General features: G+C 39.2%; 1 protein-coding gene across 1 annotated transcript in view; it reads left to right on the top strand.

Annotated features, from left to right (window-relative positions):
* The window catches only part of unc13a (unc-13 homolog A (C. elegans)), a 299,453-nt gene extending 288,437 nt beyond the window's left edge, over positions 1-11,016 (top strand). The window contains exons 39-40 of the mRNA XM_060846583.1: positions 2,038-2,197; positions 10,731-11,016. Of these exons, the coding sequence (XP_060702566.1) occupies positions 2,038-2,197; positions 10,731-11,016 (446 nt within the window). The remainder of the gene's footprint in view (positions 1-2,037; positions 2,198-10,730) is intronic.
* The last annotated feature ends 4,032 nt before the right edge of the window (positions 11,017-15,048 follow it).

The following is a 15,048-nucleotide window of genomic DNA, read 5'->3' as shown; positions in this document are numbered from 1 at the left end:
TTAGGGCACTTGTGTTACAAGCTAGCCAAGAAAGACCTAAAGAGAGAATTAAGAGGAGCCAGGAGAGGACACGAGAAGCTGTTGGCAGATAGGATCACGGAAAACCCTAAAACTTCCTGTAGTCATTCTTTTATTCCTCAGGAATAAAAGAATGACTAGAATAAGATTAGGGCCAATCAAGGACAGTAGTAGGAAGTTGTGCACAGTGTCAAAGGAGCTAGGAGAAGCACTAAATGAATATTTTTTCAGTATTCACATTGGAAAAAGACAATGGTGTTGAGGAGAATATGGAGATACAGGCTATAGATTAAATGGGATTGAGGTTCACAAGGAGGTGGCGTTAGCAATTCTGGAAAGTGTGGAAAAAAAAGTTCCCTGGGCCAGATGGGATTTATCCTAGGATTCTCTGGGAAGCCAGGGAGGAGATTGCATAGCCTTTGGCTTTGATCTTTATGTTGTCATAGTCTCCAGGAATAGTGCCAGAAGACTGGAGGATAGCAAATTACCCTGGTGATTATAGACCAGTGTGCTTTACTTCCAACATTTTATACACAACCAAAAAGTTTGAGATAGGATTTGTAAACATCTGGAAAGGAATTCATTAATTACGGATAGTCAACACTGTTTTGAGAAAGGTAGGTAGTGTCTCACAAACCTTGAGTTCTTTGAGAAGGTGACCAAACAGGTGGATGAGGGTAAAGAGGTTGATGTGGTGTATATGGATTTCATTCGAAAGTGTGGTGCCAGAAAAGCACAGCCAGTCAGGCAGCATCCGAGGAAGAGAATCAACGTTTTGGACATAAGCCCTGCTTCTCGGATTCTGCCTGACTGGCTGTGCTTTTTCGACACCACACTCTTAACTGATTTCCAGCACCTGCAGTACTCACCTTCTCCTCGTATATGAATGTTTAGTAAGGCATTTGATAAGGTTCCCCACGGTAGGCTGTTGCACAAAATACGTTGACGTGGGATTAAGGGTGATTTAGCAGTTTGGATCAGAAATTGGCTAGCTGAAAGATGACAGAAGGTGGTGGTTGATAAATGTTCATCCTAGAGTTCAGTTACTAGTGGTATATTGCAAGGATCTGTTTTGGGGTCACTGCTGTTTGTCATTTTTATAAATGACCTGAATGAGGGGCAGAAGGATGGGTTAGTAATTTGTGGATGACACTAAATGTCAGTGGAGTTGTGGATAACGCCGAAGGATGTTGCAGGTTACAGAAGGACAAAAGGTAAGCTGCAAAGCTGGGCTGAGAGGTGGCAAATGAAGTTCAATGTGGAAAAGTGTGAGCTGATTCACTTTGGAGGGAGTAATGGGAATACAGAGTACTGGACTAATGGTAAGATCCTTGGTAGTGTAGATGAACAGAGATTTTGGTGTCCATGTACATAGATCCCTGAAAGTTGCCACCTAGGTGTCTTAGCTTTTATTGGTAGAGGAATGGAGTTTTGGAGCCACAAGGTGATGTTGCAGCTGTACGAAACTCTAGTATGTCCATACTTGGAGTATTGCACAGAGTTCTGGTCACCGCATTATAGGAAGAATGTGGAAACTTTGGAAAGGGTTCAGAGGCAATTTACAAGGATATTACCTAGTATGGAGTGAAAGTCTTATAAGGAAGGGCTGAGGGACTGGAGTCTGTTTTCGTTAGAGAAGAAGGTTGAGAGGTGACTTAGCCTCTGATTATCTTATGTCTCTTAGATAGGAAAAAAGCTCTCGCTATCCACCCTTAGATGGTGATAGCTAGCACAAGGGGACATAACTTTAAATTGAGGGGTGATAAATATAGGACAGATGTCAGGTGTAGTTTATTTACTCCGAATAGCAGGGGCGTGGAATGGCTTGACTGCAACAGTAGTAGACTCGCCAACTTTAAGGGTATTTAAATGGTAATTGGATAAACATATGGCTGAAAAAGGAATGGTATAGTATAGATTGATGCACTGACCTGTGGAATCATCAAGGGTCAAAGGACCTGTACTGCACTGTAATGTTCTATGCAAATCTTTGGTTTTCCTTTCTTTTCCTTTTTGTAGTTGTGGCTGCTAATGATCTAAAGTGGCAAACAACTGGCATCTTCCGTCCATTCGTTGAAGTTAATATGATTGGACCTCATCTTAGTGACAAGAAGAGGAGGTTTGCCACTAAATCCAAAAACAACAGCTGGGCTCCAAAATTCAATGAAACCTTTCAATTGTATGTATCCTTCCCATCTCTGTTTTGCAAAATGTTTGTTTAATACAATTTGATTGTTGCAAGTGCTATGATTGTTTAGTTGATGTCATTACCTAAAAACAGAAAATCCATGTTGTTTCTAAATAGTTAAGTAGCAGCCCAGTCCTAATTATGTATTATCACAATTCTCTGGGATTATCACATATACAATCAAATAGTCCAGGTGCACATTTTCACTTGATATAGGGATGGAAGAGAAAAAAATTGCAGTGGTGGTGAAATTTAAAAGACAAATATAAACAGATTTAGAAATAAATTTTTGAAACCAGCATTCATTCAGTCAAACCTCTTGCTATTAGCATTTATCCTTCATATACCTATATAACCTACAGGTTAACCTTGATTGTAGTGTTTCACCTGACAAGCAATTAGGGGTTCAAACAAGGCAAAGAATTTGTTGTACCATTATGCAGATGGATACGGCTTTAGAGAGGTTGGACAAAAGTTTCTTGATACACTTTATGCTTATTACTCAGGCATACAATTTGTGACATGACCATAAACAGCATGAGATCATTACAATATTGATGTCTCATTGGAAAGCTAGACTAGTCAATAGTTGGGATAAGCATTTGGGAACATGGGACTGGGATATCATAGCTATTACAGAAATAGCAATTAATCTGCAAGGAAGGATGAGGCAGGGTGACATTTTTGGTTACAGGTAACATTACAGCTGTACTTATGGAGGATATTCCTTGCAGTACATCCAGTGAAGTTATTTGGGTGCAGCTGAGAAATTAGAAAAGGATGATCACCTTATTGGGATTGTACTATAGAACCCAAGTAGTCAACGAGAAATTGAGAAGCACATTGTTCAGGACATCATTGTTGATAAAAATGATAAGCTTGTAACAGTAGGGCTTTAGATGTTCTATAGACTGGGACTGCTGTAGTGTAGGGGGCTTAGATGGAGAGAAATTGAAGTGTGTACAAGAAAACTTTCTTATTCAGTACGTAGGTAAACTTTCTAGAGAAGGAGCAAACTTTATCTCCTCTTGGGAAATAAGACAGAACAAATGACTGAGGTATCAGTAGGGAAGTACTTTGGGGCCAGTGACAATAATTCTATTAGTTTTAAAATAGTTATGAAAAAAGGATAAACCTGATCTAAAAGTTAAAGTTCTAAATTGGAGCAAGGCCAGTGTTAGGCAAGAACTTTCAAAAGCTGATTGGCAGAAGCTATTTGCAGTAAAGGGATGGTTGGAAAGGAGGTCTTCAAAAATTAGATGAGGCATTATGTTCCTGTTAATGTATAGGGCCAGGCTGGTAGGGTAGGGAATGCTGGATGACTAGAGAAACTGAGGCTCTGGTCAAAAAAGAGAGGCATGTGGCAGATATAGTAAGCAGAGATTGAGAGAATCCCTCAAGCAGTATAAAGGCAGGAGTATACTAGAGGGAAATCAGCAGGGCAAAAAAGGACATGAGATAGTTTAGCAAATCAGGTTAAATGAATCCAAAGAGATCCTACAAATACATTAAAGGGTAAAAGATTAACTAGGGAGAGAATAGAGCACTTTAAAAGAACAAAAAGACTGTGTGGTACCACAAGAAATGGGAAAGATACTAAACTATTATTATTTTGCATAAGTGTTTACTGTGGAGAAGTACATGAAAGTTAGTACCCTTTATTTCTTCACCTTCTCTATCTTGAAAAGTGTCCATGTTAACAAGGTGATGGTATTAGAGGTTGTTTAAAATGTATGAAGATGGATAAAGCCCTAGGACCTGATCAGGTGTATCCCAGAACTTTGTGGGAAGCTAGGGAAGTGATTTCTCAACTTCTTGGTGAGATACTTGTATCATTAATAGCCACGAGTGAGATGCCTGATGACTATACCTGATGGCTAATGTGGTGCAATTATTTAAGGAAGTTGGTAAAGATAAGCCAGAAACTATAGATCGGAGATCCTGCCATCAGGGATTGGCAAATTGGTGGAGGGGATTCTGAAGGATAGGATTTAGACATATGAGGAAAGGCAAGGACTGATTAGGGAGAGTCAACACGGCTTTGTGCATGGGAAATAGTCTCACCAACTAAATTGAGTTTTTTGAAGAAGTGACAAAGAAAATTGATGAAGGCAGTGTGGTGGACATGGTATATGTGGATTTCAGCAAGGCTTTTGATAAGGTTCCATGTGACAGACGAGTTAATAAAGGTTAAATCACAAAATCAAGGGTCACCTAGCCATTTTGCTACAACATTGTCTCCTACCTTCAAGCCAGAGGTTGGTGGTGGAGAGTTGTTTTTCAGACTGGAGGCCTTTGACCAACAGTGTGCCACAAGGACCAGTGCTGAATCCACTACTACTTGTCATTTATAAACGATGTGAACATAGGAGAAATGGTTATTAAGTTTGCAGATTACACCAAAATCGGTTGGTGTAGTAGACAGTGAAGGTGGTTATATTAGTACAACAGGACCTTGATCATATGGGCCATTGGGCCAAGGAGTGGCAGATGGAGTTTATTTTAAATAAATGAGAGGTGCTGCATTTGGCAGGATAATTGAGGGCAGGACTTATACACACAATGCTAGGGTCCTGGGGAGTGTTGCTGAATCGACATTAGGCTATGGTTTCATAGTTACTTGAAGGTGGAGTCACAGGTAGACAGCACAGTGAAGGCAGCTTGCCTTTATTGGTCAGTGCATTGAGTATAGAAGTTGGGATGTCATATTGCAGCTATACAGGACATTGGTTAGGCCACTTTTAAAATACTGCACTCAGTTCTAGTTTCCCTGCAGCTGGGAGGGTATAATTAAACTTGGAAGTGTGCAGAAAGATCTAAGAATGTTGGAGGATTGGAACAAGGCTGAATAGGCTGGGGTTATTTTCCCTGGAGCATTGGAGGCTAAAGGGTGACCTTACAGAGAAGTTTTTAAAATCATGAGGGGCATGGATAGGATAAATACCCAAGGACTTTTTCCCAATGTAGGAGTGTACAAAACTAGAGGGCATTTGTTTAATGTGAGAGGGTAAAAGATATAAAAGGGACCTAAGGGGCAACTTTTTCCACTCAGGGTGGTCTGTATATGTATGGAATGAACTACCAGAGTAAATGGTAAAGGCTGGTACAATTACAACAATTAAAAGGCACCTGGATAAGTACATGAATAGGAAGGGTTTAGGGGGATAATGGGCCAAATGCTGGCAAATGGTACTAGATTTATTTAGGATATCTGGTCAGCATGGACAAGTTGGACCGAAGTGCCTATTTCCATGCTGTACAACTGACTTTCCATTGCAAGGCTAATGTGTCCATGTCCCTCAATTGCAAGTGATTTTTGCAATGATTTCCACTCTAATTTTAAGATTTCTATTTTATATGCATTGTGGTTATATTTGTGTTGCTAAAATGACTCCTATCTCCTTTAAGTCTGCACCACTCCGAATTAAGTTTACATTCGGAATTCAAAACTAAAGCATTGAATCAAGTGTCAACTGACACCAACCTCCCAGTCTGCTATTTATCTGTATACGTCTATGTAGGTGTCTTGTTTCTAATTTGGATACCTGTTCGCAACCACACATTGCCATGGCTGCCATGGTCTCGGTTTCAATCAGCACATTATTCTACAGCCTTACAACTCAATGTAAAAAGATTTCTCCAGTCTTAAATCATGCAGAGTTGGTCTTAAATAAATGCCCCTTCATTTTACAGCCCTCATCACTGGAAACACTTCACTTCGGTGTATACGGACCTAAGTCTGTGTATATTTTAAACATATCAAATCATTCCTGGTTTTAAAATTAAAAAGCCCCTATTTTGCAAGTCATAGCTACATTTCTTCACATCTGACAGTTCTCCTAATGAATCTGCACTCTAACTCTCTATTGTATCAATTTAAAGTATGGATCTTAAAACTACATGCATATCATCAATCATGGTCCTGATGAGAATTTTAGATTGATCACTGCATTATGTCTTTTAAATTCAATACTTCACACCATAAAAGCAACTAGTACATTAATGTTTGGTAGCCTTTCATTGACGTACTGATTCGAACATTTTGTCAGCCAAAACCACAAATCCTTCTCAGCATCACATTACTTTTTGTAATCTCAAAATGCACCATTTCACATTTAATTCTATTTTCTGCTTTATCCTCCTCCAGTTTATCACATTAATATTTTGCTTTTATTTTCCTGCATCCCTCCCTCCCAGCCTACTTCTCAAACATTTATTTTATCTGTTTGTGATATGTGGGCATTGCAGGCTAGACTAGCATTTATTGTTCAATCCTCATTAAGCTGGAGAAGGTAGTGGTATGTTACCTTCTGAATTGCTACAGTCCTTGGGGTGTAAGTGCTGATTGAAATGACCTAGCAAACCAAAGGCCAGTTGAGTCAAACACATTGTTGAGAGTTGGGGAGTTCACAGCAGGTTAAAAAAAGGCAAATTTCTTTCCCTGAAGGATATAAGTAATGTACAGCTTGGAAACAGACCATTCGGTCAAACTCATCCAAACCGAATGGATATCCAAAACTAATCTAGTCCCATTTGCCAGCACAAACCATTCAATCCCACCAGGGGAACCTCGATTATCCGAACATTATGGGCGGGCACTTATTTCATTCGGATAATAGATTATTCGGTTAATTGATTAAATGCCTTTCCTCCAGGGCTCAGAGTTTTTAAAATCTCTCCCTGTTCAGGAGACTGCAGAAGCAGACCAGCGCACGAGGCCCCACTCGCCCGCACCCCCACCCTCCAACACCTCCCCCCTCTCCCAACACTAACACCGACTCCCACCCCGCCCCTTGCCCCCAACTCCATCCAACACTGCCCCCGACTGAACACCAACACACAACTTTTTGACAGGTTCCACCTCGGCCTTGGAGAATGGAGAGATTATCAGGGGTGGCAGGGTTAGGTACATCCCTGTGTAAAACTCCAGGTAAAATATGGGGAGAGAGGGAGGGTGGGCCGATAGTCATTTGGAAACAGTGCCTATTTAAATCACTAAACACAAGATGCGATCACTCTTGGAAACACATCATTGATGTAATGTTTCTATCGGGACCTCAAGATCTCCTTCAGATAATCTGATTTTCAGATAATTGGTACTCGGCTAATCTAGGTTCCTGTGTATCTTCTTTTTATTTGAATTCCACCCATACATCTTCATTGGACGATCCCCCAGAAAATCCTTTAAGTACTGCTATGATGTGTTCCCTTATCAAAAACATCACTTCCTACCCTCTCTTGCCTCCCTCCCTATTCATCGTATAGCATCTAAACCCTGGAACATGGAGTTGCCAATCATGTTCCTCCCTCAACTATGTTGTTTCTGTAATTGCTATGATATCCCAATCCCATGTTCACACACATGCCGAGTACATCTGCCTTGCCCCTCGTATTGCAATAAATAAGAGTTACCTTGTTCTGACTTGCAATTGCCTGCCTTATTTGATTATCTTGTTTTTAACTTCCAAATCATTCTCACCTGTCTCTTTCCTCATTAGAGTTTAGGAACCCTACTCCCGCACCCCCCCAACCCACCCAAAAGGAGTACCAGGATATTAGTTCCCATCCAGTTCAGGTGAATCCTGTCCCTTTTGAACGGACCTGTATCAAAGAGAGCACAGTGATCCTTGCCCCTTGCATAATTTCCTCAACCACTGATTTATCTGCCCTGTCTGCCTATTTCTACTTTCACTAGCACCCACATGGCACCAGCAGTGATCCAGAGATTATTACCTTGGAGTTACTGCTTTTTAACATCCTACCTAACTGCCTATATCCACTCCACAAAGCTCTCTCACTATCTACATCATTCCTAGCAATATGTAAAACAACTTCAGCTTCTCACTCTCCCCTTTGACAATATGCTGCATTGCTCCAAGATGTCCTTGACCCTGGCACCAGAGGGTGGTAATCCATCCTGAACAGGAGAGTCCCCTGTAACCAATTGCTCATTTGAATCTTGAATCGGGCGGCACGGTGGCACAGTGGTTAGCACTGCTGCCTCACAGCGCCAGGGACCTGGGTTCAATTCCCACCTCAGGCGACTGTGTGGAGTTTGCACGTTCTCCCCGTGTCTGCGTGGGTTTTCTCCAGGTGCTCCAGTTTCCTCCCACAGTCACAAAGATGTACGGGTCAGGTGAATTGCAGCAATTTAGCATGGCCCGTAGTGTTAGGTAAGGGGTATATGTAGGGGTATGGGTGGGTTGCGCTTCGGCGGGTCGGTGTGGACTTGTTGGGCCGAAGGGCCTGTTTCCACACTGTAAGTAATCTAATCTAAAAAAAAGTGCCACTGAACAAAATTAATTTGTGCCCAAGATCTGGTTGCCACTTAATTTTCCAACAATACCCAAAACAATATATATCTATTTGAGATGGACCACACGAGACTTCTGCACTACCTTCCTACCTCTCCTGACAGTCATCCATCTGACTGTCTATACCTGCAGTGTGACCACATCAATCTACTAACCATCACATCAGCTGCCTCTTCAGCCAATCCCTATGGTGTGATATGAAACACATCCAAACATACCTCCTGCAGAGTGTCTCCAGAACAGTTAACTGTTCCCTAATCCCCCACCATCTGACAGGAGAAGCATACCACTCTCCGACTGCCATATTTACCCCCTTAAAAAGATTAGCTTACATAAACTTGCCTAATAGGACCAACTGTTTGCTGGGGAACTGAAAGCCTATTATGGCCCCTAAAACAAACTGCGCTAAATATAATTTCTTCTCTTTGCATACTTAGAATTCTTAAAATCCAACACTTCATTTGAGTCACAGCAACTAAAAACAGCTTTCTTTCTGTCAAGTGTTTTGGCAACTCAACCTGTCTACCATCCTTAAGAATTGCCTTCCCCTTTTGGAGTCACCTCCAGATTTGGCAATAGTACATTCACTTACCTGCTTAATCCCATGCACCAACTTATAATGAGAGTATACTTATACATCAGACCTGAAGCCAACTCAAACATGTAATTATTGTCTGAAAAGTGGAGCGTCCATGAAACAGAATCATCTTATATACTACAATTTGCACTATGATTTTACACTATGATACAAACACTATTTCAATTCAACCTACAAATAGAAATAGTTTGAGAGAGATTGTGGCTGTTCTTCAACAGCTTTCTCATTTCCCCAAAGCATCCCAGTCCCAAGCCTCCACTCAGCACCGCATTCCAGACCTGTCCATCACTCCCCCCTCTGACCTATCACCTTCTCACTCACCTTCATCCACCTATCACTTTCTCAACCGCCTTCTATTCCCCCCATCCCACCCCACCATTTATCTCTCAGACCCAGCCCAAAAGCCTCATTCCTGAGGAAGGGCTTATGCCCAGAACGTCAATTCTCCTGCTCCTTGGATGCTGCCTGACCTGCTGTGCTTTCCCAGCAACACACTCTCGACCGATCTCCAGCATCTGCAGTCCTCACTTTCTCTCGTTCTTCAACCTTGGTTGCATATTCTAACACTAATCAAATAGCTGTAGATCTCCTTTGTTGGCTATGGTCTGGGAAATTATAATACTGATTTTGGAAAATAGTTTTTAGAGTCAAATGCTAGCTTGCCACTAACCTTTCCCATTGTATCCAGGCTGGGGAGTGCTCCAAATAAATGCTAACTTGCCTGCACCAGCTGTGAGGTACTTTCATGATCACACCCTGGAGTAGGATGTGAACCTATAGCCTTCTGGCTGAGAGGCACCCAGAGTTCTCCAGCCCCAGATTACTAGTTGTCAAGAACCTAAAATCAAGGAGCATCCATAGCTCTTATCAGTTAAATGAATTCCAAAGATTACTAAAGATCAGTGAAGACACTTTTCCTTATGTCAGACCCAAATCGGCTAAGTGTAAGTGACAATTTTGGCAAATTTGCTGAAGTTCTTTGAGTATATAATGAGCAGAGTTGCTAAAGGGAGAAATGATTAGATCTAGTGTATTTGGGTTTCCAGACATTTGTTGAGAAATTTTTGATAAGTCTATTGCCAAAGATCAGGTTGGGCATTCTTGTGCATGGAGTAAAGATAGCACACAGGTGCAACAAGTAATTAAAAAATAAATGGAATTAGTTTTGTACGAGTAGTGAATTTAAAAATAGGGAAGTAATGCAAGAACAAACTGTTTTAGAGTGTTGATGAGGCCATACTTGAAATACTGGTGTACAATTTCAGGTCCTTGTATTTAAAATAGATATTAGTATTGGAGGGGATTAAAAGATATACACCATGGTGATTCCTAGGTTGAAGGGATTTACTTAACAAAGACAGCTAAACACCAATAAGACCAATTAAAAGGATAGGAACCCACAATAATCAAGATAGTCACTTTTCTCTTTCCCTCTATGTTGCAAATGTTATATTATGCTTTATCCAAAAAAATTATTCCAAATGTCAACTTCATCTTTAGAGTTATTGCAGCTATCAGCATTAGACAAAAATAGAAAGTAATTATTGGATGCTGCACCATAGCTAGGGATGGATTAGTTTTGTAAACATTAATTTGCTTCATTATTTTACAGCACATTGAGTGCCGAGGATGGCCCAGAATGTTACGAACTACAGATTTGTGTGAAAGACTACTGTTTTGCCCGAGAAGATCGAAGTGTTGGCATTGCTGTGATGCAATTACGTGATATTGTTCAGAAGGGAAGTTGTGCCTGTTGGTTACCACTTGGACGCAGAATTCACATGGATGAGACAGGACTAACAGTCCTCAGGATACTGTCACAAAGAAACAATGATGAAGTGGCAAAGGAGTTTGTAAAATTAAAATCTGATATACGTTCTGCTGAAGAAGGCAGTTGAGAAAAGTGGCCAAAATCACATGTAGAGCAAAGTTTAAAACTTTAATTTCTTAAGCTCGTTGGAGCTTTGTTTTCTCATCTAATGAAGCCACATGTCCCACTTATGAAATAAGCAAAAAAATCAGCAAGAGGTCGAGTCACGTTTTGGTATATGCATGATTTATCATCTGTAGTTTTTTTTTGCCGGTGTGGACAATTAACTTTATTTCTTTTGTTCATGAAAGGCAGCACTCAGTCCTTTGAGATATGACTATTCACAAACAACTGGATTGACTTTCCGTTAAGGCTAATATCACTTGTGTAAATAAATCCCGCATGACTCTGAGCCTGTGTACAATGAGCACTGTGATCCTGTCCTTGTGGAGAGACCTACAGCTGAGAGAACTTATATACCTCTTGTGAAAAGTCTCAGTTACCTTCCTCTTCAATACCAAAATGCCAAAGTGTCTTTATACTCACTGGTGTAGCCAATTTCTTACACATTCCACATTTCTTGAACAGATTGCTACTCAGTTATACTCACGAACAGGCTTGGTATTCTACAAATTACAGGATTAGACCCAAGTTTTTTGCCTTTAGTTTATTGCATTGCAAACAAATGACTGTTGAAAATAGGTTAGTTCTAGAACAGATTTAAAATTTGATAATCAAAAGGTTAACATCTCAAATATTTCAAGAATCATTAATTCTGAAAAAAATTCCCATCTTTCAATTTTGCTTCAGATTATGCAGTGACTGAAAAATATTGTAATAGTCTTGTTACATTAGCCACAATTAATTTTACACAATTATCACAATCTTGTATAAAGTGTCCTTTTCCATCATTCTTTGTATTCTTGCATTATTCATGTACAGGATGTGGGCTTAATTGGCAAAGCCTGTAGTATATCTCTTTTTGCCCTCCTTGATAGCTGACTGGCTTGCTTGGCTATAATCAGAGAGCATTTAAAAATCAACCCCACTATTATCCTTACACCACCTTTGTCATTAAAAACCCATCTGATTCACGAGGTTTCTTCAGTGACAACTGTACTGCAGGCCTGGTGACAGACAGACAGACACACACACACACACACACACAGACAGACAGACACACACAGACAGACAGACACACACAGACAGACAGACACACACAGACAGACAGACACACACAGACAGACAGACACACACAATCTAGTAGATACATGGTTATCATTACAGATAGCTTTATTCTGGATTCAAAGTTTTAGCTGTTGTAGGATTGAACTTCCCTGGACAATTGATCCAGACAGGCTTCCGATTGTTAGTCCAGTAACATGACTGTGCTAACTTTCCCATTGATATACTAATTAAACATCTTATTTTTCCCCCTTTCTCCTTACTATCAACGACCTTTGTGAAAATTTGACACCTTGATAAAACTGCAGAAAATTGGCATGTTTTAAACATAGAACCCAAAAGACTCACAAAAGAACAGAGTTTATTGCATATTATGAGTTGCCAAAAGGACACTGAATACAGGTTTTCCAGTTCTAAACAAAAGATTGATACTAGTATCAAAGTTATTTCACAACCACCATACTTTAGTATAAAAGCCAACATGTTCACACAGATTCCCTTCATTCTAATATCAACTAAACTTGGGTTAGTAGTTAACTTGGTTTCCTTGACGATGGATTGCAAACTCTTTAAAAACCGTCAATTTGGCCAATCTTAAGTTTCTTTACAATGAACTTTGTTTTGACATAAAATAAGCTTTGATATTAAAACACTACAATATCACCCAACATAAAAACATCAGAATCCAGTAGGATAGAACGGTGAAGTTTATTGCTCTTAAAATGCTAAAATCTTAGATGGTCAGATAAGTGAAAGCGGACATCAGACTATATCTAATACTAGAAAATCTATTTAGTGTCGGAATTGGAAGGAGGAAAATATCATCTTTGCATACCTAAAATGATTCATTATACAACTGGTTGCTTAAAACTATGATAACTGAAGTTTTAAAATGTAAGCAGTCAGAGATCATGTATGCAAATCCTTCAGAAAACAACTCCGTTACCCAAAATGACATCTAGTGAAAGACCATTTTCTTCAAACTGAAAGTAACTTTAAACTGCACAGTATGCAGCTACTACTGTTTCTTTGTTCTACAACTAAATTTAAAAAAACACTTTTTACAATTCAATCTACTTTACTATTGAATCAAACAAGTGTAAAAATTACATTGATACCTTGAAACCCTTGGCAACTGTGCCTGAATACATACTTTCAATTGGTCTAGACCAAAAAAGCCTTTTGTCTAGCCTGAAGCAAACTAGGGTTAAAAGTGGAATAAAATAGTCCATGCATTAAGAGTTACCATCTTACAATCACAGAATTGACAGAATTTAAATGTCTTGCCACCTCATTAAATGAGAGCGGCAGAGAGAAAAGAACAGCATTCAAAATAGTTAAGAGTAGAAAAAAAAACTTCTGTCTAATCCTAGGAGGTGAACTCAAGGTAACCTTTGCTTTTGGTTTGAAACTGCATTGCTGTACCAACAGTGGTATTCTCTCAAGTTCACTGTGGGTGACACTTGTTTTGCTGCCTTACATGCAAAGTTTAATGTAAGAATTGATTTTCTTTTGTAAGTGAGGGAATGCATGACAGTAAAATAGTCCTAAATGAAGGGTGTGGCATTTTCTATGGTTGAATATTCATCATCACTTCTGCTTCATTGTTTTTAATATTTATTTTGGATTTCTTTCAATTTCATGAATTAATCCAGTGATCTTCCATCAGGATTAAGAATTTCCTATAGATTCAAAAATTGAAGGGGTTCTTAATTCATAATATTCAGCATTAGAAATAATAATCTTCCTCAATAGTACCTGCTACACTATTACTACTGACATGTAGAGGGACTGAAGGAGGGCTGATACCAGCATATATAGTCATTTCACTGGGATAGAAATGACATCCAGTCTCCTTTGGATGAGTGGAGGAAGATTAAAAAAAGGAGCAAAATTAACCAAATAATTTAAAGGGGATGCCAAACAGGGATAAATATAGAATGCTCCTGTCCCTTCAGACCTTTAATAAAAGCTGGGTATGTTGAATTGAAATACAGATTAACCCTTAACCATAACTGAATGATGGAACAAGCTCAAGAGGCTGAATGGTCTACTTCTGATTTTGTTAGCTATGAGGCAGTTTGGAATATTTTGAAGTCATGAAAGGAGATTATTTTTAAAATAATTCTAGAAATAGATGTTTTTCAGCATCTGAGGAGAGAGATTTCACTTTTCAGGCCTGAAAAATTCAATGTTACACAGGTAATCATTTCTTTAAAATTATGTTTATATTGGACAAGTCAGATCCCAGACAACTGGCTTGATAAAACCAAAATGAAATATGATCCAAGTGATCTCAATGAAATTTAAGCATGTAACACTAACAAAAATTACAAAATTTAAATAGAACAAACTACACCATCTATTTATAATGCAAAAAATACACAGATTTCAAGCAAGTATAATCCCAAAATATTCCTTTATAAGATAAATTAAAAAGATAAACTTTTGTATGATACCAAAAAACATCATTCTTACAATCCTCCTACCACAGTCTAACAAACATCTCATTATGTATAGGTCATTTGTGACCAATTTTTAGACTGGAACTAAAGATGGTTTCTTGGAGATATTATACAGCAGAGTTTCAACTTTAACCTACTCAGGGTTAGGAGCACTTGTTTGTAGCCATTCTTGTTCAAGGGCTTCATGACACTGCCCAACAAACCGAAAACTAAAATTTCTCCCTTTCCATGTTATGGGTGTTTCCTCAAGCTCAAAAAGAATTCCATAAGCCTCATGATTAACATGGTCTCAAAACAATCCAAAAATAAACAAAACCTATTAGTGGTGCATAAAAATCACTAAAAGCCAGGCCTCAAAACCTTGTAACGATTTCCATGGCCGTGGTGATTTCTTTTACATGTTAATGAACAAGAGTGGGTCTTCTGTATATGAAGATATTAATTCAAAAACCCAAACTTACAAATATCTT

Source organism: Hemiscyllium ocellatum, chromosome 28 (genome assembly GCF_020745735.1).
Source record: "Hemiscyllium ocellatum isolate sHemOce1 chromosome 28, sHemOce1.pat.X.cur, whole genome shotgun sequence".
Classification (NCBI taxonomy): domain Eukaryota; kingdom Metazoa; phylum Chordata; class Chondrichthyes; order Orectolobiformes; family Hemiscylliidae; genus Hemiscyllium; species Hemiscyllium ocellatum.
Note: the sequence above shows the minus strand (reverse complement) of the source record. Positions and strands in the feature narration are given on the sequence as shown.